Source organism: Phalacrocorax carbo, chromosome 2 (genome assembly GCF_963921805.1).
Source record: "Phalacrocorax carbo chromosome 2, bPhaCar2.1, whole genome shotgun sequence".
NCBI classification, from domain to species: domain Eukaryota; kingdom Metazoa; phylum Chordata; class Aves; order Suliformes; family Phalacrocoracidae; genus Phalacrocorax; species Phalacrocorax carbo.
Genome location: NC_087514.1, coordinates 144,230,073 through 144,255,880, shown reverse-complemented (window position 1 = coordinate 144,255,880; position 25,808 = coordinate 144,230,073). Strand labels below are relative to the sequence as shown.

General features: G+C 38.4%; 1 protein-coding gene and 1 long non-coding RNA gene across 5 annotated transcripts in view; both read right to left on the bottom strand.

Moving 5' to 3' along the window:
• The window catches only part of LOC104041046 (ATP-dependent translocase ABCB1), a 45,354-nt gene extending 43,098 nt beyond the window's left edge, over window positions 1-2,256 (bottom strand). For 2 of the 3 annotated variants that reach the window (XM_064444681.1, XM_064444682.1), the window contains exons 1-3: window positions 2,151-2,255; window positions 1,609-1,735; window positions 789-846 (exon numbers count right to left, since the gene is read on the bottom strand). In XM_064444681.1, coding sequence (XP_064300751.1) covers window positions 789-846; window positions 1,609-1,697 — 147 coding nt within the window. In that variant the 5' untranslated portion in view covers window positions 1,698-1,735; window positions 2,151-2,255. Of the gene's footprint in view, window positions 1-788; window positions 847-1,608; window positions 1,736-2,150 lie in introns of all 3 variants that reach the window. The other variant, XM_064444683.1, reaches the window with a different exon arrangement.
• Window positions 2,257-2,636: 380 nt separating this feature from the next.
• On the bottom strand, window positions 2,637-25,314 carry LOC135312099 (uncharacterized). Of its 2 annotated transcripts, XR_010371755.1 has the most exons (4): window positions 25,193-25,314; window positions 19,379-19,510; window positions 8,290-8,431; window positions 2,637-2,719 (listed from the first exon to the last, which is right to left on the bottom strand). It is a non-coding gene; the product is annotated as an uncharacterized LOC135312099 (long non-coding RNA). The 2 variants fall into 2 exon arrangements; XR_010371756.1 differs by lacking the exon at window positions 19,379-19,510 and having other exon boundaries at window positions 2,650-2,719; window positions 8,308-8,431.
• Window positions 25,315-25,808: the final 494 nt, after the last annotated feature.

Below are 25,808 nucleotides of genomic sequence, written 5' to 3'. Positions count from 1 at the left end.
GTTCTGTAAAATACTCCATTCACTGTTGTAAATTATAGTGCTAGGATGTAATTGTACAAGTGCAAGGTGGTATAGCAAAGCAGAGAAATTGGGCATTGGCTAGCATCATGGACCATCATTTTATTTCTATTACTTGGTATGTCATTGCTGTGCATTATGCACAATAAACCTACAAAATATAAAACGTTTCAGTATTATTAACAGAGAACCTAGGATTTACATTGATTAAATATTAACAGGTTACCTTTTTAAAAATATACAGAAAAATTTAAAAATTCCAGAATTTAAAGTAAAGTAGTACACAATTTTTAAGTTTCATCAGTGCCATGGAGTTGTCCTTTACTGCTGACTCAGGTGACTGAATAACATTTAATGGGGCTAATTAGTGCGATAAGTACCTGACTCAGGTAATTTAGAGGGCAAGATGACACATAATCTTAGGTATATGGACGCCCTTTTCATTGTGTCAGACGAAATGACTGAACAGGGAAATCCCTACCTTTCACCAAAAAAATGTAGTACAGGTGTGTTTAGCATGATAACTTACAAAGGGAAGATTACTAAGAGTCCGTATCAGTAATAAGACAGCTTCTTTAATAAAACTACATCCACGACATGAACTGCTTGATTGCCCTACTATATCCAATATTCTGTAGTATCAAAGTATTTGGTAGATACAAGACCATATATACAGTACTCTAACATAATTTTAACCATTTTTTGTTTACACTTTGAAATGTGCATGAGTGTATATATAAGGACACACATAGAGACAGAATAAATCTTACCAGTGTAAATGGGCTGACCATCTTAACATTTTTCGCTTTCTTCTTCTTCTTTTCCTTGCTTAAAAGGTATGATAGTTTTAGTGCATTTAAGAAGTGGCATTTCGCAGATATACTAATGCAATACATTAATGAAGTTAAATTAAAATATAATTATGAAATAATTTTACAGGAAACAATTGTGCGTAAAATGAATATGATTTATTGAGCATTCTTGAGAGGTTTGTATTCAAACCTCCAGGTATATAAATAGCATCAGCTCCTGACTGCTGTAAATTTAAGTCAAGCTCTTCCCAGTTCACCCCTCTCAAGGGTGAAACAACAACAACAAGGGCTGGTGGTTCCACCATCTGATCACGGGAGTTGTGAACTGAAACATCATATAGCTTTCAAAATGGGAAGGAGGAAGATAACTTATGAAATCAAATTTTTGCACATGGGGGATGAGGAATAAACAAAATGTTCAAGATATGTAAAATACTGATTCCCTGCCATACTAAAAATTTTAAAATAATTTTTTAGCTGATGACATAACTGTATTCAAGATGTCCATTCCAACATAATTTCTGTCATATTTTATAAATGTTTTTCAATAAACTGCAGTCAGTACTGTGGACACTTAGTCCTTGAAAGAAAAAGATAAAAGATCTTTCTGCATCAAATGAATGTGTCAATCAGTGTATTCTTAGTTGATACAAAGCTTTCTCTTATTAGGCTTTCCTGATAAAGTAAAATAAAATAAATAAAATAAAGTATAAAATAAAATAATGTAATCTTATAAGCTTCAATGCAGAACATGTTTACAATGTTTAAGAATACTTACTGTTCGTCTTCAGATTCATGACCCTGGCTGGATGCAGTGATCTCCTGGTTATTTCCATCTGCATTGTGCTTCTGCTTCTTTTCATGCATTTTAAATTTATTTAAGATAGCTCCCTATAAAATAATATCTGACCAAGAAATACAGAACTGTTAAACCAAGGACTGTTAAGCCAAATGACCATTTGTTTGAAAGAAAAATATAGATACTTAGTAAAATCAATATAGTTAGTAATGTCACATATTGCAAGTGAATCCTTGTAATGGGCAAGTATAAACATGTTGAAACAAGTCCAGATATCTGGAGTTTGCTTACAAACACCTACTTTTTGTATTTGTATCTCTTCGATAACTGTGGGACCTTCATTTGATTTCATTTGAATGATATAAGCATTATATGTTCTGCAATTCAGCAGAGATATACAAAATAAATGAGAAAGTAGATGTTTATTTAAAAGAATATGCAGTTACTGGGAATTTTCCCAATTCTAGTTATCAGTGAATTTTATAAAATATATCTGATTTTTAAAGAAATTATTTACGTACCGTAAAGGCTGTTTTTGGTTTGTGTCTGGCCCTCTGAAAGAGTGTACAAAAATCAGCAGAATTTGTGTGGTTAAGGACATGCAGCATGATTGGACTTTGCTTGTCTTATGTAAAACACAGATGATTAACAGCTTTCTCTTGTTTTTTCCCACCCTCCCCACCCACCCCCACCCCCACCCCCACCGCCTTGCCTACTTTGGAGAGTAAAGTTTATGCGCTTTGGACTCTGCCTCCCTTTTCCCAAAGGGTATATTTAACGAACAAAGTCCTTAATTGCACTCTTATTTCATTGTCACCCCAGAAAACAAGCCTGAATAGTCTATTCTTCCACCAGAAAAAGTTCCCCTTATCTACTGTTGGCTTAACTATGTCCCTTAAAACTCCCAGGAATTCCTCTTTACCTTATTAGAGATGGTGCTGAATGCTCCAAGTAACGGTTATGCTTAAGGGTGAATCCATTCTTGAATACACAGTGAGAATGAAACCAAACAACACAAAAGGCGTGCTTTAATCTTTTGCTTCTTTTCCCTTCTTCTAAATCTAATCCAGAAAAGCATGACCCATCTAGCCTGAAAGAAAACAGAAATTTACTATAGCGCATATCGTTTCTCATTTGAGTAGCTGCAAAACAGCCAGATCAGTTTCAGATTCAGTTTAGAAATGGCTTGGAAATAGCTGTGGTCAGCAGAAATCTCCTCGATTAGTATCCTTCTGATTTTTGAATGTGTATTCAGATTCTAAACTGTTTGAAATGTACCGTTTATTTTATTGTGGAATGTATTGTTTTTATCAGTGTCTGTAGGCGTTACTTCAATGAAAATAATAACAAATATTTAAAACTTTTAAAAGAAATTAACTGCACTTCTTAACCATTATTTCAATGTAGATAGTAAAGTAGATAATAAAAGTTAAATAAAAATTATTGTCCTAGAAGACAAGTAGATTTATATTAATTTCTCTGTAGGTCTCTTATCACTTCACTCAAACAAAACTTAATCTGATAATTAACCAGAAAAGATAATTTTTGTTCCTTTGAGTCATGCATGCCTGTAATCTCAAAATTTTTATAAAACAGCATTTTTACAATGTTTTGGAATACAAAGAGTCTTATCGGAGTGAGGATTACTTCAGAAAGGGTAGTTTACCATTGTTACTCAAGCAAAATATAAAGGATTAGTAAACATTAAATATAATCTGTTTATGAAAAGTCATCCTGAGATATTTGTATAGACTTCTATCCATAGCAGTAAATGGGAAAACTGGGTTTTAACTTGTGTGCCTAAGTGCTTTGCTGGACTTGATCTTAATGGACTGGTCCAATTATTTCAGTGGAAACTGAATAAAGTTGAACGAGAAACCCTAGAGAAAAGTAAATTAATTTAAACAAATGAAAGAGTATATGCAGATCTTTCACAACTGCTTCACCTTAAAGATAAAATGGACAAAACTACAAGATGTGTCACAGCATTCTGTTATCTCATTGCAATATCTCAATGCTATTGCAGTACAATCATGATACAAAAGGGAAATAGGAATAAAACAGAATAGCAATTTGTACCGGAGTCTCTATTGCCTGCATACAGTAGTGCAAAGAAAATAAAAGACTGTTTTGCAGCCAGTTTTAGCACACTAGGAGCTGAACCAACCAAACTGATATTAAAAAGTGGGGAAATTGGGAAAGTACAGTATTTTACATCTACTTAGTAAGATACAAAGTTCTTTTATTTCCCTATAGTTTCTGTACTTCAACTTTTCAGTGACATGGCTTCACAGCTGCACAGAATTTGAGGCCAGAAAAAGATCACTAAATTTGTCTTCTAAGCTCTTGTACTGTAGAATCATTAAGGTTGGAAAAGACCTCCAGGATCATCAAGTCCAGCCATAAACCCAACACCACCAGGCCTCCTAAACCATGTCCCAGAGTGCCACATCTACACATTCGTTGAACGCCTCCAGGGATGGTGACTCCACCACCTCTCTGGGCAGCCTGTTCCAATGCCTGACCACTCTTTCAGTAAAGACATTTTTCCTAATATCCAACCTAAACCTCCCCTGGTGCAACCTGAGGCTGTTTCCTCTCATCTTATCACTAGTTAACCTGGGAAAAGAGACCAACACCCACCTCACTACAACCTCTTTTCAGGTAGTTGTAGAGAGCAATAAGGTCTCCTCTCCTCCAGACTAAACAATCCCAGTTCCCTCAGCCGCTCCTCACCATAAATAATTTGGATGTTTCCATGTTAAAACTGATAATTTGAGTTAGACTATATAATTCCAGTCTGAGGAGATTAAATTTATATCATAAACCAACAATAGAAGAATCTAAGGCATCACCACTGCACATTAGCTGCACTTGAGTATATAAAAAACATGTAGGTGAACACAGTAGGTGATCCACAACCCAAGATGTACGAAAAGACCCAGAAACAATGTAGGTGCCAGTCAATCTAATCTGAGGAGAAATACTTTCTCAGCCGGAGTCTGGCAACCAGTTTTGCTCTAAATATATGAGCAGGATTCATAAACCCAGTGTTTGAAAAATCCTTTCTGTCTTCTCTTAGATCAGTTATTTGGTTAAATCAATAGCTTACCCCCAGCTTTAACCTATCTTTGATGCCATCAAGGGAGTTTTCTTTTTGATTCTGTAGACTGAAGCCCTGAAGCATGAAATCTCGTACAGACATTGTCTGTATCAAATGGACATCGACTTACTGCAAAGTAAAGATGTTCTGAACATCTTGAAAGTGGAGTGTCCAGTTCACTCAGAAGTCCAAGAAGAAAGCAAACCTTTCTTTTTCTCCTTCTACTTACTAGTCACAAAATTTCCCACAGAAGATGGATTTAAACAGAGATGACCAATTAATGACCTTTGAGCTATTTAAGGCTCATAAACTATTCAAAATTCATTCCCACCCAGTTTGTTATCCTGTGATCAGAATAAGAAGGGATCTGCTGATATGGGAACTGCTGGACAATTCAAATGCCTTGTTGTACAAACAAGTAAAAAATGGCTGAGAAGGTTCATGCACCTGGACTGTCTAAAGCTCTGCCACATGTCCATCTCAGCCCTATCCCACAGTGGGACAGTGGCACTCTATGAAGACAATTGCAGCTCAAAGAGCTACCTCTATTGAGTTATGTGGTAAATGTCTTAAGAGATTTTAGCCAGTTAAAAATTCTAGAAAGTGACTCATAGGATCAGGAGAGTTGACCTTGTCTAAATTAAGGCCTATATATGAGGAAAACATCTAGTTTTACTTTTAAAATTGCAATGGCTCACAAGTTCATTGCACCCCTTGTTTAGCTGCTTCTACGTTCCGTTTCCCTTCATGGAAATTGTTTAGTTCAAGACAGAACAACAACTCTTGGATATTATTATTTCTATGAGGACCTTCATTGTCAGTTATCTTTTCTATGTGAAAACACTTACAAATATTCATAAGGTTTACTCAACTCTATCTGTATTAAGGTAGTAGCCAATTTCCTTTTGCGTGACATAGTTTGATGGCTCCTTGATTATACTCACACATCTTTTTTAGAATTTTGAGCATAAGAACCTCTTGTGTTTTTGGAATATGACCACTAGGTCCCTTGAAATATTCTGGAGAGATTGTAATGATATAGACTACGGCACAATTAATTTCCTTCTCCTATGTGATATGAAGGCATGGTCTGAATCATCTCTGTTGGGCACTCTACTCCAATGAGAGATTGTAGTGTAACAATAAACTATGACAAACCTTAAATCCTTCTTTAATTCACTGCCCTTACAGACCATTCACAAGTCTCATCAGTATAGCTCTGCTCTCCTCAAAAGTGTTTAAGTTGTATTTTGCATGATTATAACATAATTTTTGGACTGCAGTTAAATTAGGCAACAGAGATCATTCTGTATTGTAACTCACTATTAATTATTCCACTGTTTCTATGAATTTATTTAACTAAATTTACTTATCCACCCCTCTCCTATATGTTAAAACCTGTTAATATTTTATGGACAAACTGATCACAAGTCAGCTTCTGGAATGGCAGAAAAAGGCATTTGAAAAATAGGGCTTTTGTGTTTTGTGGTGAAATTTCAATTAGTTATGCTGCCAGAAAAGAATTCATGTTAAGAGAATCTCATCCCACAAATCACACATTGGTTCCATGTATTCTTTTATCTGATGCAGGCCAGCAAAGGGGATGACCAACTGACACATGACATCGGAATAAATGACTGACACAGAAACTTCATTCTAACTTTGACATCTGAGTCAAAACACTGTGAAATGATGGCATGATACCTTCAAAATTTTTTGCACAGTATCAAGAAAACTAACCATTTTTTAATGCTTATCAATAAAAGTAGCAAACAAGACAAGAAACTGAAGCAAATACTTCAAAGATTTCATATAGTATAACCACAGAAAAGGACAAACTATTTTTTTCTTTTATATCCTTTAAAGAGGGAGAGTTGGATTTTCCAGTAAGCCCCAGATAGGCAAAATGGTAGAGGGTCCCAGGAATCCTGTAATGATTCCTCAGTGGTATTTAGCCCTAGCATAGGTTAGAACAACTGTGAACAAGCTCTGATTTACGATACTTGGGGAACTCCTGTTCCATTTCAGCAACCTCTTTTCTGTTAATCGGTGCTGGAAAAGAATAATGCTTTGTACAGTTTTGCCAACTTGGCCACCATTCTATCAACAAGAATTGTCCTATATGAAGGGGATTATCATGCAGTCAGAAAATAACAGGTTTGTTTCCTTAAACTATGCTGTATACTCAGCCAGAAAATACTGCATATAGGAATTGCTAGATATCTTATTTGTGCTGGACTAAGCATGAGGCCAAATGAAGTTATTGTAAGCATCAAGCTCCTATTTGTGCTTTAAAAGGAAGCCTACTCTGAAAAGAATGTTTTAATGATAATACAAAGCTCCACTTTTATTGCCTAGTGATTTGATTTGGAGTTAATTATTTCTTCTAGTAAGGGGGCTGCCACAAACTAATGTAATGTCACCAGCTTCCTATTAGTAATGCCAGTTTTCATCTTTACAAACTCAGTCTTGTTTCTGAAATCTTCACATTTTTTTTGTTTATACTTAACCAACAACAGAAAATCCAGACTAACCTACAGCTCACTTTAAGAGATATTTCCCACATATGGAAAACAACTTTCCTGGTGTTTATTTATCACTGAAGTTATGAAATATGACTCAATGATGCATTAATGTGTGACGAGATAATATTTTCCATATCATTGCTTGCAATATAGTTGCATTTAAAATGAGATTCCTGCTACAGTTATAACAGGAAAATGTATTTAACTGAAGTGGTATTTACATTTGTCTCAGATTTAGTAAAATTTCTTAAACTACTTAAAGCAGGATTTAAAAGTTCCATCTTTTTAGAGCATGAGTAGATGTTTTCACCCTCCGCATATCTAGAAAAACAGATGCCTTTTGAATCTGGAAATACAAGATACATTCATTCAATGAAATACAGTATAGAACATTAGGGATTTAAAAGTGTTCAGGATTTTATTTCAGTTTATTTTATTTAATATACTATACGAAAAATGATGGGAAAATAATAATAAAAGTGACTTTTTGTGCAGGTGGAAAACATTTTTCCCTACTGAAGTTGAATAAAGCATATATTATTACAGGCACATCTAATTTTTTTTCCTGAAAATTCTTCTAGCCAATGATATGCTTGGTAACACTGTAACAGTACAAGTAATCAAGGAACTTGAATGAACTCTTATCCTTTCCTCTCTGAATTACTTTGATTGGACACCTTTTGTCACGCACAAAGAGCCTTTGTAAGCTGAATAAACACAATTTACAAAATATCCAGCAGTTACCAATCACTTACTACACAAAAAAGATAACTTCAATTAATGAAATACTAGACTGAGTGTTAGTATGCTCAGTGCCCTGAATAAGAAACAGAAAAAGTCTTTCCTGGGCAGCAAGTTCTCAGTGAGGTGCAGTAGGGCTGGTTTCTAGTGCCCCTGGAATGGATCCTCAGTGTGACTGAACTGCCGTCTTCCAAATCACTGCTTTTCCCTTAGGATTTTATTCCTTTTCATGATGATATGTCTCGTCTTGAATCCCTGAACTGCTGCCTAGCTCCATCTCAAGAGTCTTACCTTTCTGTGCAATTTTACCTCTCAACTTGCAGAAGTCCATGCTATCAACATCTTCACAGTTCTGGCTCAGAATTTAGCAATTTCCTCACAAGTCTGAGAGAGGGTGACACAGCTGTGTCTTGGATTGCAGACAGCTGAACTCCTGAGGAAGAGGGGAAAGAGTTTACCAACTCGGGTCATTACATATGAAATATATAACAGTATTAATATTATATCCTAGACAGAAATCAAAGCTATTCATATTGACTTATTCCCTTCTACAATACTATTTAAAATTGTATTTTATAGATGTGTTCTATTCCACACAATTTGTGAAATGTCTAGATTACACAGGAAATTATGAGAAGAAAAAACCTGTTCAGCTCCTGCCTATTAATACTGAATTCCAAAGTTTTGTTCATTTCTCTGGTCTACAGTTACAGTTCATCTTTCCCCTTACAAATCACAAAAATGAGGAGTGGAAGAGACCTCAGAATGCTATCCCATCCATACTCTTTCCTCCAGATCAGATCAACTATTCTATCTGTCGTTCTTGACAGATATTTGAGTTCTGTCACTCCATCAGTAGTTTCCAAAAAAAAAAGATGGAGACTTGTAGGCTATATCTGAACTGTTAGGAAGTCTTTTTGATGTCTAACCTGGATTGACCTTGAGATGGGTTAGACCTGTCACCCCTTTCCTATCCACAGCAAATATGAAGAACAACAACTTCCATTCCGCTTTGCAGTACTTTTGAAATGTTAATAAAGCATTCACAAGGGTTGTCTGTCCTCTCTAGACAGACAAAAAGCCCAGTTCCTGTAACCCTTTTGCAGTATTGATCTTTGACATTGCTATCTTCTGGACTCAAACAGCTTCACAGCTTTTTTTTGAAGAAAGTAGTCCCAAACTCTGGATTATTTCAAAAATAGGCAAATATTTTTAACTTCTGTAAATAATTTGCCTTTGTTGTGCTGTAGCAGTATGGAAGCATACTTACTTATTTTACTTAATCTTTTATATTTAATTTTTTTACTGTAGTGAAATGACTAAAAATAACTACTTCATTTAGTTCATCTCATAAGAGATTGATTATGGCACTATGACCATGTTCTGCATGTTAGTCTTTGACCAAATTGCTTTGTTCCTTTTTGTTGTTTACTGTAAAACAAAAAATTGTATACTATAAGGTATATGTGGTTCTACAGGCAATTGCACTCAGTGCAGATACACACTTGTTCACAAGATCCAAACCTTTTAAATAGCCATACCCATAGACATTAAGGGTAATGCTTCCTCTTACCGACCACTTCTGCTTCCAGAAACATGCTGCCATATGCCACAGCTCTGTCTGCTTTACATGCCACAACACCAAAGCATCCCTGACAACAATCCAGGTAGATCCACCAGGAAGATTCCAGTTATGATATCAAGATGTGGCTGCACATGATCACATTGCAAGAATTAGTTCTAAAGAGACTGGAGGAATTAACACTGTCACCATGCAGGACTTCAGCTCTTTCGTAAAGACAGGCAGGGCAGAAGAGGTGGAGGAGTTGCACTCTACATTAAGCAAAACCTCAGATGTATCCAAGTCAACTATAGTGATTGTGACTGCTCTATCGAATGCCTCTGGGTTAAAGTCAAAGGGGTCGTCCCCAAGCAGGACCTCACAGTGGGCATCTGCTACTGACCTCCTAACCACAATGACAATGACAATGAAGAGATACTTGGGGCACTAAAGCAAGCTTCTGGCCAACAGAACCTGGTCCTTATGGGTGACTTCAACTACCCAGACACATGCTGGAAGAACAATACGGCAGCTCGCAGGTCATCCACCCAGTCCCTGGAATGCAGAGAGGAATGCTTCCTCATACAAATGTTAGAAGTGCCAACCAGGAAGGAGGGCACTGCTGGACTTGCTATTCACAAACCAAGAAAACCTGCTGTGTAATATCTCAGTCAGTGATAGCCTTGGCTGCCACGATCACAGTATTGTGGAGTTCGGGATCCTGCTGAGCATGCTGAAGGTCAGCTCTAAGACAAGGGTTCTGGATTTTAGAAGAGCAAGCTTCAGTTCACTCAGGGCTCAGTTGGGAGGGATTCCATGGGAAGCTTCCATGGAAGACAAAGGAGGTAGTGAGTGCTGGGAGTTCTTCAAGAACTCTCTACTGGAAGCACAAAACCAGTTTATCCCCTATACAGGAAAGGGAAGTAAGCGGAGCAAGAGGCCCCCTTGGCTCAACCATGACCTCCTGGGTCTACTCAAATCCAAAAGGGAAGCATACCCGAGATGGAGAAGTGGAGGATTATCTGTCGAGAGCTAAAAGGGCATTGCCAGAGTGTGCAGAGATGCAGTTAGAAAAGCAAAAGCCCAGCTCAAATTGAAACTGGCCATAGGTGTCAAAAATAACAAGAAAGGTTTCTTCAGGTATGTCAAGCATGAGCAGAAAAAGAAGGAAAACATAGGTCCACTGTTAAATGGAAAAGGAGAGTCAATCACCAGTGATGCTGAAAAGGCAGAGGTCCTCAACACTTTCTTCACCTCTGTCTTTACCAACACTGTCAGGTCCCAGGCTTTGGGAACGAAAATGCCGGGTGACCCAAACACCGACCCACCATCAGTGAAGGAAGAGTTAGTACATGAATTACTACAGGAGCCTGATCCCTACAAATCAATGGGCCCTGACGCCATCCACCTGAGGGTATTGAGAGAGCTGGCTGGCATCGTTGCAGGGCCACTCTCCATAATCTTCGAGAAGTTGTGGAGAACAGGGGATGACCCAGAGGACTGGAGAAAGGCAAATGTTACCCCTATCTACAAGAAAGGCTCGAGGGAGGATCCGGGTAACTATAGGTCCATCAAGCCTTACTTCAATCCCTGGGAAAGTTATGGAATGAATCCTCCTGAGGGCTATCACAAGTCAAATGAAGCATGTGATTGGGAAAAGACAGCATGGCTTCAGTAAGGGCAGATCATACTTGACAAATCTGGTGGTCTTCTACAACAGAGTGCCTTGCCTGGTTGACATGGGGTGGGCGGTGGACATTGTCTACCTGGACTTCTCCAAGGCCTTTGATACAGTCTCCCACAGTCTCCTCCTGGAGAAATTAATGTGTTATGACCTAGACAAGTGGTCTGTGCAGTAGATGGGCTGCACCAAAGGGTGGTGGTAAATAGGTCTTTTTCAAAGTGGCAACCTGTCACAAGTGGAGTCCCCCAGGGATCAGTGTTGGGCCCAATGTTATTCAGTATCTTTGTAAGTGATCTGGATAACGGCATCAAGTGTAGCCTGATGAAGTTTGCTGATGACACCAAGTTGAGTGGGGAAGCAGACACTCCAGAAGGGAGAGCTGCTCTGCAGGAAGATCTGGATAGGCTGGAAGAGTGGGCCAACAAGAAACTTATGAAGTTCAACAAGGACAAGTGTAAGGTCAAGCACCTGGGAAAACACAATCCGGGAGTGCAGCACAGGCTGGGATCCACCTGGCTGGAGAGCAGCTCTGTGGAAAGGGACACGGGGGTCCTGGTGGACAGAAAGCTCAACGTGAGCGAACAGTGTGCTGCTGCGGCCAAGAAGGCCAACAGGATGCTGGGTTGCATCAAAAATGGCATCGCCAGCAGAGATATAGAAGTCATTATCCCACTCTACTCAGCGCTTGTCAGGCCACACCTGGAGTACTGTGTACAGTTCTGGTCCCCGCTGTACAAAAAGGATGTGGACAGGCTGGAAGGGGTCCAGAGAAGGGCCACCAAGATGATCAAGGGACTGGGAAGCCTGCCATACAAGGATAGGCTGGGAGAATTGGGTTTGTTCAGCCTTGAGAAAAGGAGGCTCAGAGGGGATCTCATCACCATGTACCAGTACTTAAGGGGTAGCTACAAAGAAGATGGAGAGTCCCTTTTTACAAGGAGTCACATGGAGAGGACAAGGAGGAATGGACACAAGTTGCTCTTGGGGAGATTCCGACTGGACATGAGAGGAAAATTTTTCACAGTGAGGACAGTCACCATTGGAATAATCTCCCCAGGGAAGTGGTTGACTTGGCCACATTGGACACTTTCAAGCTTTGGCTGGACAGGGTGCTGGGCCATCTTGTTTAGACTCTGCTTTTCCCAGAAAGGTTGGACTAGATGATCCCTGAGGTCCCTTCCAGCCTAAGATTCTGTGATTCTGTGATTCAGCAATTAGAACTTCAGTTTTGGCCAGCTACTTATGGCTACAGTTACTTAAGAGGCAATTACCTGTAGTCATTCTATTGACCCAGACTAGATGCTTGACTGCCTCATTAATTTACCTGTATGTTCTCTTAACTCCCAATTTCCCTCATTCAATAAGGGTTCATTAATCTTAATTTCCACAAATTCACTTCCTAGAGTTCTATCCAATGGCTAATCAGATCTCTTTATCTTTCCTGACACTTCCAGCTTGCAGTTTGCTTGTGGTTCTAAGCCATCTTTAGTCCAGGGCTGGTGGTAGAGAGGATGAAAAGAGAGATCAAGTACATTTACATTGATCCCAAGCAAGATACATTTATCTGATCTTACTCACTACAACTGTTAGTGTCTCTGTGGACTGGTTGTTTACAAGGTATCACTTCCATTTTCTGCTTCCAGTTCCTGGGTACAAGATATGTTTTTACAAAGTGTTAATCAGCTACTGACAAATAGCCAGTGTTTCTTAGGAATAAAGGAATTTTCCCTCTGTTAGAATAATTTGTTTGATTTCTTTTTTTAAAAAAAAGGGGGTGTGGTTTATATTTGATACAGAAAATAGTTTTCTCCACAGAGACCTAGAAATGCCAAGACTTATAACTTATTCTGGTCTCTAGTCTGCAAGAATTATGACAAACCTATTCGCACACTACCAAACAGATCAACTCTTTCACAAGCCACAGGCTGTCAAGTCAGTAGTGAGCACAGCTCAAGGTGCCTCATCGTTGGCCAAACAGCTGCATACCATTTAGATATCAGCTTTTGATAGCTTATCTGCTTTATCCTACCACTTCATGCTTGTTAAAGGATGGAAAAGTTGTTTTCCCAAGTCAGTAAAACATTCTATCTCATTGACAACTCTGCTATGTAAAACTCTAAATGAGTGCCAGTCTGAGAAGAACTCCTAAAAAACATTTCTTAATTGCCTTATCTTCAGAGAAACTAATTCATATATTTATTAAGCAGCCACCATAGGGTACAGTATTATAGTGTTTGATATAATTTTGTTAATGTGTATAATCCAATAGTATTATTTTACTTAAACTTATAGCAGTATTCTAAATTAAAACTCACCTATTTAAAATACCATTTTTCTGTTCTTTCTTTTCAGTCAAAATTCACTCCAGTTCTGACCAAGCTGGCATATCAAAAGATCATTAAAATGTATTCTGACTCCAACAAGGTTTATTGTTCTACTCCCAAATACTATCCATAGAGGGCAAAATAACCTTTTCCCATACATTTCCCACTGAAACGTGAATTTGTTAGATCTCTGCCTTGCAAATCCAAATTTCATCTTTTTTCTTATTTATTTCTTACTCTTCGCATAAACTTTGTATAAAAGTGACATACCATATTAAACAGCTACATATATGATCAATTAAATTTAAGAAGTGCTAAGCATGACCAAACTCATAGAGTAATATTAGTAAACAGAGACCTTCCTGCCCAATAAACAGCAGAAAGAACCAATACAATTTAACTAATCAGCAAGCCTCAGGGGTCTTCCCCAGTGCCCTCTCCCCTTCCTTGCATTGACTCTGAAATCACAACATGGTTTCTTGTCTACTTCCCAGGCAGAATGGGAGATGAAGGCTGTAGGTCAGAGCCAGAAGGACTCCGGGGAGGGGGCTCAATGTTCACAGGGACCCTTGAACCACGAGGCTTAGTAGAGTATTCCAGCACCATGAGAGACAACTGAAGAAATTCAGTGTCTCTGCTCATTTTCCAATTTCCTGACCTTTTGCACTTTAGACACTCCTTTCTGACTCAATCCTGAGTTGCTGTCTCTGCCTAGTTTACATTCTGCTTGCACGCAATGACACGTGACCCTGTGTGAGGGTCAGGACACTAAATGTAAGTCCTTGATTTCTTTTTATAGCCAGCAACAAAAAATGAACGATTAACAGCTCATCCTGACTGAATAGAGTGTTCAGAGCAACCCTGTTTTCCATCTCACCATTCACGGAGAGCAAGTGATTTTGTTAGTATGGAACAACATTCAAGGAAGCAACTCATCAGCTCATTTGAGCACTTAGTCAAACTGAGATACCTGCTACTGTAAGAAAAGGCCTATATCCTTTGTATTCAGTATCTGCACCTGTCACACTAGGCACGCTGTTCCAGTAGAAATCAGAGATCCTAAGGCCCACATCCTAAGGATCCACAAGTCCCCCCTGCGGGTAAGGTATGCTTATTAAATACTACAGGGATTCCTCGTTGGGATCATCTTCTGGGGTTCCTTGTATAGTCAGTACTATGGAGCAGAACTGAGTTTAGAAAATGGATCTGTTTTAAACTACCTCTGGTGAGTTTCTATGGGACTTGGTGGCATGCAAACAAAGTCTTTTATCTAACCACTAGAGGAAATGATCTGGTAGTGATTCCATGTCATGAGCCATTTGCAGAAGATATTATAGTATTTTCCGTGGTATCTGGGGACAGATACATTGCTAGATTACCCCACATCCTAAAGAAGGCAGGTGATTTCTGCAGTGATCACGCATGGCTGGCAATCAGTTCATGAAGCAGTCCACTGAGCTGGCAGTATTAAGCAGGTGTGACCAGAACAAGGCCAAGAGCTATAACGAAAACTGATTCCATGGTATGGTGCACATGGAGGAGAACATAGCTGCCTAGGCTATTTATGGAACATCTCAGCAACATATTAGCAAAGAAGGATGCCTATTACTGTATGTGACAAGACCAGGAGGAATTTCTCAAATTGGATAGTCCAAATCTAATGTCTATGTGAAATCGTATGTTTACAAGAACAAATATTATTTGAAATGTGTTACTTCATCTTGTCCCAAATATATCTGTGACAAATACTCTTTTGGAATACTGGTGTGGTGGGTCACTTCACAGGACTGAATTACCACCTACTTCCCTAACTGATTTCCACCTATATTCATATTCCAAGTAGACTGAACTATTTAAGAGTGCCAGGTCTCTCAGGGTAAGTATATGTACGTGCTTCTGTAAGGTCTAAAAATGAAGATAAGTCTACAACATAATGTGTGCATGTATGGTCTTTTAATTAAATTAAATTAATTAACTTCAATTGATTAACTTTAACTTAATTTGTTACAGAGTTCACCTTGTTCCGGTGAAACCTGGCAACCGCACTGACAATTTCCTCTGGTTCACAAGAGGGTGAAGACAGGCAGGCAGAATAATGCTTACTGCAAGATTTCATAGAAGGATGTTCTCCATTAACATTTTAACACCAAGAATGAGTAGAAGTTATTATCCTGTTCCTTTTTATGTGCCACCACTATGGTATTGATCAAACCATCCTTTGTGCTAGTATAATATTAATAGTAGTGGCTTATTCTGATAATGGTAAACTGAGTAAATTAATCTCCTCCCAGTGGATCACATGAATAAGATAAGGACTTGATTGTCATGTCATATCAGATGACTCATACGTTAGTGTTAAACCATGACAGGAAACAGAGGAAAGCAATAATGACATTGTTCACCTACGAAAATCACCTTTTTTCTTCACTTATGTTTATATGAATATATGGCAAAAGAGAGGGGTGAACAACAGAAAAAATAAATATGTATATATATATATTCCATACCAGCAAAATATGAGTAGAAATAATAGCAAATGTTACAAAAACTCTCTGTTGTGAATCAACTTTAATCTAGATGATGATAAAAACAGACTTTTGTCTCTCTCTTGATCTGGGTATATAATATTAGTCTAATGGTACTTAAGAGTAGGGTCTCGGTTTCTGATTGTTAGGTTCACCTTACAGTTTTTGCAGTGAACCACTTATTAACTTGAAGACAGGTCCTGAAAGCTATACTCTACAGGCGGATTTCTGCACACTCAGGGAACCCTTTGACTTCAACAGCAGTCACCCAGGACACAACTGTCAACTATACATAATGAATATGAACATAATTTCTCTATCCAGAATAAAACAGGGATATATGGGAAACTGAGTCTACAACTATACTGAAAATTCATGTAAATGTGATAACATAATAGGCTTTTATGATCCAGTTACATAGTTACAACCAAAACAGTGGTAAAAACAGAAGTTACAGCGCCGGCTGCCCCTGCTTGGTCATGTTGCTCCTAAAACTTGGGAGACTATAACAATACCAACAACTGACCTGACTGCAGAGCAAGCAAGAGTAATTGCTAAAGCCTTGAGGCCACTGATTTCAGAAACTCATAAAACGGGGCTTTCAGGCCTTAAGGATTGGCTTTCCTTAACTAGTAAAGATCACACAGCCTTTAAAAACACTGCCTCAGGGCGGAATATGATTATCAGCTACATTGCAGGAAGAATCTCTTGTAAGAAATTTAGTAGGTAGACATCTCAAAACCGTTATCTGAGCACTGAAAGGACATTTGGCTAGGTGGTTATTCCTCCTAGAAGAACACTATGAGAATGCAAAAACATATGAATCCTGGAAAAATTGTTGAGGTTGGCATCTGGGGAAGTATCTGAGTTAATAGAACAACAGTGCTTTTAAAGTAGCAGTGGTACAAGGGTTAAGACAGCAAGAGTAATTCTGGGACCTGTGAATCAAGCAGAAATGCAATGGGAGGAGCTGCAAATTCTGCTTCAACAAATGGGCAAGGTAATGAAGGTAAGAAGGAATGCAAGAAAATATCAGTCCTGTGGATCTGACAAAAGGTCTGCACATACTGTAATTTTCACACATATGGTCATAAAGGACACACAGCCTCCATTTAAAAATAAAGAACAAAAGGAACAGAAAAGGGAAAACAGTCATCAGTGTGGGTTTAGCTCCTTGTGTAAAAAGACGTCGTAACAGTAACTGCAAAATACCCTTGGAGAACATGATAAAAACTTCCTTTAGGGAAAACTAATGGGACTGCAAGAAAGCAACATGGTAAAAATTGAGAAAAACAGGCAAAGATATGAGAAAATGAGATAGAAACCATAAATTCCTTGCTGGCTTGTTTTGTCAAGCTAATGAAAAAAGATGAGGGGGAGGAACAAAAACTACAGAACAGAACAGGTCCCTCTCAGTGAAGCCCTCAGGCATCATCTCTTCTTCTCAGTAGCAAATACTAGGGACACTCTGCTGTCTACCTCCCCCGGCCTAGCGGTAAAATTACAATATAACCAATGCAAATGGACAATAACAATATTAGTACTGGGTGGTCAGGGAAAGAATGTTAACTACCACTAGTGCCATGATGTTAATTGATGCCTTAGTGTCAACAAACACTCTTCAATGAATACTTGCTCCAGCTGGAAATCAAGAAAGTGGAAAAATTATAAAACTTGTATTATATGTATGAAAGGATGTCCAAGCACCTGTATTAAGATCTCTGCCTGCAGTTAAATAGCTGCCAAGTTCAGGAGTTCCTTCTGAGTATAGGAATGGGAGGATCCCTCTTATAAACAGCAGGGAATTATCGGCACAGCCTTGATGAAACAAAATGGATCAGCTGCAGATTTTGCTACGGATGTTTGTGGAATTTGGGCTGACCACTGGGAGGTGAGGGTGGAGTGATTCCTGCAAGTCATTGATGTTTTGTTATTAGGAATCCGGAGGAAGTAAAAACAGTGGATATTTGGGTAACAGAATTTCCTCAAGTTTTGTGTGTCTGTAAGTTAAAATGTGGAAAAATAGAAGTTGTGTACTAATTGAAGGCCCAAAACCCCCTTCCCAAAAACCAATATCAACACCCGCAAGAAGCAGAGGAAGGACTCCAACCCATCATCGACAAGTTTACTGGAAAGCGAGGTCCTAGTACAGAGACCTGTAATTTTAACATTCCATTTTGTCCAGGGTTAAAAGCAAAGAAAAAAGCCTATAAGTGGATTTTAAACACTCAAATAAGGTAGCCACCTCTCAGATTGTTTGTGGTGGAAAGGTGCCTGAAATTCTTGTGGCCCTAAGCAGTATATCTCACTGATTTTTTGTTATTGACTTAGCCAATGCTTTCTTTGCAATTCTACTAGCAGAGCAAAGCTGGTAGAAACAAGCATTTACCTATGAGGGAAAGCAATGTTGTTTTATCCCTGTACCTCAACACTTTCACATCAAATGTATCAAATGTGGATGAAATTACCATCAAAATGTGTCATATCATATCATACATGGAAAAACTGAATTGAAAGTCCAGGAATATACCCAACAAGTAATCAGCATTACTCAGATCACAAGCTTTAAAGCTAATAATGACTAAACTCAATTGGTTCACTTGGAAGTAAAATATTCGGAAACAGTTTTAGGTCAGGAAGGGAGGTTGATGCTGAGATCACCAAAAGGTAGAACTGACTATGAGAGTCCATGCCTCCACAGTAAGAATTGTATTTGATTCACTTCGGAATTGCCTACATTTTTGTGAGAATATCCTTACATTTGCAGAAATCAGTAAACCACTAATAAAATTAGTGAAGAAATCTCACAAACAAGAATGGAAAGAACAGAACACATCGAAACTGCACTAGTTCAAACTCTGGCCATCAGATGCCCAGATTCTTGCAAGCTGTTTCATGTTCTGCTGGCCACTACTGATCTAGACCTTGGGACTGTGCTATTTCAGGAACACAGAAATAAGACGCAAGTTACAGCCTTTGCTTTGAGAGCATCAGGATCGGTGGGAACGAACTCTGTCCCATATTAAAAACCAGGTTTAGCATTTGCATAGTTGATGAGCTTTGGGAATACACCACTAGAGGCTGTTTTGCTGCAGTACAGATGACACGTACTCCACTAAAGTACATCATCAGTGGAAAAGTACAAACTGGATATGTATCAAACCCTAGGTTAGCTGGATGGACATTGACTTTTATAAACTAAGAGCTTTCTGTAGAAGATGACAAGATTTTATCACCAGCCTTATATGGCTTTTAACCACTGGAACAAAACATAAGTGCCCTTTACCTGTTTACGTATCTCTCACCAGATAAAAGCTCCGTTGCTGACTTCGTGCCACAGGATATTCAATGTGGTTCACAGATGGGTCCAATTTTTACCAAAAGGATGGAAAATCCTCAATTAGATATGCTGCAACCCCTGTGAAAAATAAAAAGAACTGCCTGCCTTCACTCTGCAAGGCAGCAGAGCTATAAGCTCTGCTAACAATGTTAAAAGAGGAACCTGAAGGAAATGATCTGGCTTTGTACATAGTTCCAGACCGGATATATCAAGCCTTAACTCTTTGGTTACCAATGTGGAATAAAGATGACCTACAAACACAGAATGGAAATCTGGTAGCTCACCAATCATGGGAAGGAAATCCTTAAGATAGATTTTAAAAAGCAGAGAGAAAAAAAATATGCAGGTCATGTAAAAGCACACCAAAAGGAAAAATACAGAATCAGCAGTATTGGAATAGTCAAGCAGGTGCCCTTGCCAAGGTTGTGGTGATCCCAGTAGACTTAACGTTTGAAGAAACATCCATTTTGAAAACAAAACAAAGAAAATAATACAAAATGAGGTATCAAAGACCTGCCCACTTTACAACATGGAAATGAGGAAATTGAGGCAATAACTACAGAAGCTAGTAGACAGATGAAGCATAGAGAGCATAATGTGGCCAGATAACAACAAACACTTGTAGATGGAGAGCACTATATATACTTCAAGTAGTTTTGTTTCAACAGATGCACGAACAAGATCGTGTAGGGGGTGCTTGAATGCAAAGGGAGTATTAGAAGATAGCTAGTTGGCTGAATGTGAAGACGGGTACATAATTGCTTAACTTGTGCTGTGGTGAATACCCTACTAAGAGAAAAATAACACTAAAATATTAGAGAATTCATGAACAACAGGCTAAGATATAAACAGACTACACTATACCATGTAGTCCCACCTTAATCCCACCTACCATGCAAAGTGGGATTAAATATCATTTGCTAATACTAGATCCACTGACAAAATGGGTTGAGGTAGTTCCAGTGAAGAAAGCTACAGCCAAGTCTGCCACAGTGCAGGCATTTAATGTTGTATTTTCCACATGGGATTTAAACCAATAAATTGATTTGGGGCAAGGAACATATTTCCCAGGGCAAATCATCACAGAATTCTGTGGAGGCCTGGGAAGAAAAGAAAGGTTCCACATTGCTGGGAACTCCCAGTTCAAGGTAAATCGAGTGACCTGATGGTCCCATAGCACTAGGCAAAATGGTGAAAAATTACAGAGAACTTTGCGGTATTGCATCATCTTGTCATTTTAATGACCTGTGAGCCACAAGAACTTCTCACAAGTTCACCTGATTTAGAGGTACATATGAGAGAAAAAAAGACTGCCTAATGTTTTAACTGAAGAATGGATACAAACCCTATCTAAATGCTGGAAAGAGATTAATGTTGTTATAGCAACTCAACTGGGAAAGAATGCTCAATGCATGGGTAAACAAACAAGAACAAACCACTACTCTGCAGAATGGCAAGGAGGATGGAAAGTAATGTTCCATATTTTCTATGCAAGTTTACAGTCTAAACTGTAAATGGGATGGACTAGCTCCAATTATAAATAAAGCGGGACCTTATGCATATCAAGTAAGATTACAGAATGGAAAAATGCCTAAGCAGTTCCAGTTTCAATTTTAACTATGGGAAGACAAATAAGTTAACAAAAAGCAAGAATGTTATAGATGTTGCTATTAAAATTTAACAGTGAGTAAGGCACATGGGAAGTCTCACCAGAATCATTGCCAGTGGAGAGGCTGGTAAAAAAAGGAGCATAAGTTAATTGTTAAGCTTTGTCTGAGTGAAGTTCACACGCTTCCATTTTTATTAATAATTGTATATTAATAATTATGTTAGGTTCAAACTTGTGAATATTTGTTTGTGTTACAAGGTAGTAGCAAGCACCCTGCCTTTTGTTGATAACAGACCCTACCTCTAGGGGCAATGGAAAGCTCTTTTGTACCAAAGAGCATGTAAACATTGGATACGTGTCTCCACTACTTTAAAATTATCAGAGACATTGTGAAGGCTAAACCATAGCACCTATGTTCTGTGATGCCAAAAATAATCTTATTTTTTTAATGAGCGCCTCTGATTTTAAGGGAATGTATCACAGGTGCTTGAAGCAGCATACAAATTTAACTTGGATATTTGGTTTCTACTTACTTGGCTAAAAATCAAAATAACCTACAACAATTGTGATGGAACCTAAACAATCACACCAACTGAAATATGAGTGAAAAACACCAGAAATCATTAAACCACATGCAAAAGCCAGAAGTGAGGTAGAAACTGAAACAAAACAAAAAAAAGAAGTCAAGCGTGTTTATTTCACAGTTTTGTCATTGCTGTTTAACATTTTAAACCAGAGATTCCAGTTGAGAGACAATTCACAGGTTGGGGAGTACAAGATACTGCTCAGTGGCAGTAAATTAATAAAGGGCATATTACTGTGAACAAAGCATTTGCTTTGACATTTCCAAGGCAGAACGGATATAGTCCTTTTATTAGAGGGACATTTGTAGGATTGACCTAGAAATAGATTAGAAATAATTGAGTACAACATACCAAGAGGGTTTAGGGATACCATTTTAGAGGGAGCAGACTGGAATTTTGGACACCATTGATGTAGAAACTTTGACTAGTAAATTATCAAAATTGGGGCATATTATATGCAACATTCAAAACCCATGAAGTAAAAATATACATAAATACATCTTTGAATATTATTTACCTAAGATTTAATAATGTCATATGGGGATCAAAATGTGGATACATGTAGCAAAAATATTAGTTTTAGAGAAAGAAAAGTACTGGAACCGGAAAGTGGTATTAACATTGTTAAACCACCAGCAACATGGTAGATTCTGTGAGAAGTAATCACCAAAACACAAGTTATGGGACAATTAGTGTGTAGGATGGCCTACGTTTCAACTATTGAAACAGGCTAGAACTGTGATTTTAGTAGAAATGAAAGCCAAGACACTATGCAGGAGGTATAGAGATGATTGTAAAACAGCAAATGCATAACCTGTGCTGCTATTGCCTGAAGAGCTGTGTCAGCCACTGCACAGAAGCTAAGCAGCATTACTGATGGCATATTAACAGATTTGGAAAGGCAATGTAAGAAACGGAGTTATAGCCGCTGGGGCCTGTCCTACCAGAATGCATTCTGAAGAAGCCCCCACAATGGAACAGAGTATTGCCTCTGCAACAGCAGTAACTACTTGTATGTGGAGTCAATCAGCACTTAATGATTCTAGGATCTATGACACCAGATAAGGATATACGTTACTGTTTCTCTGCGTCTATCTCAGTAGGAACTGCCAGAAAACTGTGCTGTGCGTAGAGAAACAAATGTGAACTTTTCTCACCCATCTAATTTAGGATAAAAATTTGCAATGTTCACCCATATCACCAGAATTACAACATCCAGAACACCAGCAACCTGGAGCTAATTTGGAATCTTTATAACAAAAATGTTAAGGAATCACAGCAGATAGAGCAAGCAGCTAAAAAAATTTCATAGGCACCAACCAGTGAAAGGACATATTACTTTAGAGAATCAACAGCCACTAAGATCAGGAATTGATGCAGAAATCCTGATTCTATCACAACGTGTTCAGAGGAGAGTCAAGTACTGGTACAAGAAGCATGTGTTATTTTAACCATTAATCCTTACCTAAGTATTAACCAGTCGTCTTTTTGTTACAGCTTGCAGTATGTCTTGCAGTGCACAACAGAAGATCCTGGAGCTATCTAGAGCTATACAACTGCAGAAGACCTACACGGATTTTGCAAGAAAACCATGAGATAAGATTGAAGCTTGGTGACACTTCAACTTCTTGCTCTGAGGCAGTACCTAGCTTTGAGCTAGCAGAGCTTGACACTGTGGGTTCAGAATCAAGGCATAGGGAACTCAGTTTCACCCCATCATTGACAGGAAGCATACCAAGGCAGAAGACTCATACAAGTAGAAGGACTCTAAGCACGATATAATCAATATTTGCTTTCTTGAACCCAGACACAAGCACACTGAAACAGCAAACCCAGCCATAACACACAAATATTTTGAAACAGCTAATTATACAAATAATATGCAAGTAATAAAATCTGGAAAATAAGAGCTAAGGATGCAGAATAATCAAGAAAGAAGTCTGGGAAAATCAGAACAAGTCCTAGTCCTAAAAAAAGTTAAACTATATTGGAAGCAGATGAGATCCTCTGCTTGTTTTGATTGGGAAGGGGCAAGGAACATTAAAAAGTCAAGGATGAGCAAGGAATAATGGGGAGAAAAGTCATCCACTTCAGTTCTGTCCTTAGTGAAGAGCTCTGAAATCTGACCACCTCAACATCAGCAACTCAGGCCCTCAAGAACCACAGCAATCAACACAGAATACCCATATTAAAATGCAAAAGGAGATACACTGTTCCTGCATGTATAGGAAGATTATATATCAAGGTTTGAATTGCACACCTGTGAAGAAAAAGGATCTTAACTTATATTTTTATAACCTATTACCTGATCAAATGAGGCCACCAAGTGGCAATGTAAATATCTGAAGTCACAAAGGAAAAGTGTAATACCTTTTAATAACATAACAACTTTAGAATATGCAAAAAGAATAATCAAGACACATGAACACAGATTAAACTTTATGTGCCCTGATGCAAAGCAGTAATCTCATTTATGGTTCGCAAGCATAGCTTTCAAAAGTGTTTAAGTCACAATGCCTTCAAATACTGCTTTCCTACTCATTTCAGGCAAGCAACCTTAAACTGACTTGCAACAAATTTTAAAATTCAGAGACTGAAATTTACATCTGTCCTGTCTTAAATCACAAACATGCTTCACATTTCACTGTCTATTTTTACTTGGCCAATTGTACTATGATGGCATAATTTTGTAGAATTCAGGTCTTGTTCTTATTACCCTTCTGCTTGTGACTGTCACCCAAGTATGCTCTAAAAAGGCATATGGTACCCTACTCTTCTCTGTTCCTTTCACTCCTTCCACAGAATTAAGTATCAGCAGGATGCCAAAAAAGCAGGTGGGTGGAATTCCATCTTCCAAAACATCCTCAAACCTTTCTTTTAAAGGATCCTGCACAAAGTTCTTGTAAGACTTAAGGATAGGCAATAATGCCAAAGTGCTAGATCTACAAATAGTCTGACAAATTTACTGATTCTAAGAATCCATGTAGGGAATGATTTGCAAAAGTGCAACCAGAACTCCAAACAGTACCTAGCAGGTTTCAGTACAAACATATTGGTAAATAAAAAAAAAAATTTAAAAAAGGAAGAAAACACAACAAAACAAAAAAGCCAAAACCCCTTCTAAACAGAAAGTTTTAAAACAGCAAGCATGTGTGCCTCCATACACACACAGCTAAGCAACTGACTGAAATCCATGAGATATTCTCCAAATTATTAGTACACTCAAAACTATCTGAAAGTGCAACAGTAAAAAATACATTACATCTCATACCAAATGCACCATAAACAGTTTGTGTTTTGCTCCTAACTGAAGAAGTCATACATGATATCTTGATATCAAGTTCATTTTCTCCTACCGCAAATCACAACACAGTGTCAGCTTGTGGCTTAACCCTGGCCAGCAGCTAAGCCCCACACAGCCCCTCACTCACTTCTCTGCCCAGTGGGATGGGAGACAGAATTGGGAGGGCAAAAGCGAGAAAAATAGTGCACTGAGTTAAAGACAGTTTAATAAGTGAAGCAAAGCAGTGCATGCAAGTGAAGCAAAATAAGGAACACGTTCACTACCTCACATCGACTGGGAGTGGTTTAGCCATTGCCAGGAAAGCAGAGCTTCATCATTCCTAACAGTTGCTTGGGAAGACAAATGCCGTAAGGTCAAACATCCCTGCTTCCTCCTTCTCCCTCTGAGCTTTTACCACTGAGTGTGACCTCATATGGTGTGGAACATCCCTTTGGTCGGTTTGGGTCAGCTGTCCCAGCTGTGTCCCCTCCCAACCTCTTGTGCACCCCTAGCTTGCTTGCTGGCAGGGCAGTGTGAGAAACAGAGAAAGCCCTGACACTGCATAAACACTGTTCAGCAATAGTTAAGATGTTGGTGTGTTACCAGCACAAGCAGAACTAAACCTTGTAAATATTTAAATTGTTCAGAAGTGAAGTTCTGAAGTTGCAAACTGTGCTGAGACACAAACTCACTGAGAATGGAATAAAAAGCATGACTTCTAGATCTTATTTTCCAATGTGTTTATGCCTTCAGAAAATAATTCAAATGAATGAATTCTGTCAAACTTGAAAGGGTAGTACGTGTCACAGCTTTTTTAATTAAGGATATCCTTAATGGAGTTTTTGCCACTTGAGTTATGCAAGCAACCTGTTTAAAAGGCATCTTCTTATTGACTAAAAG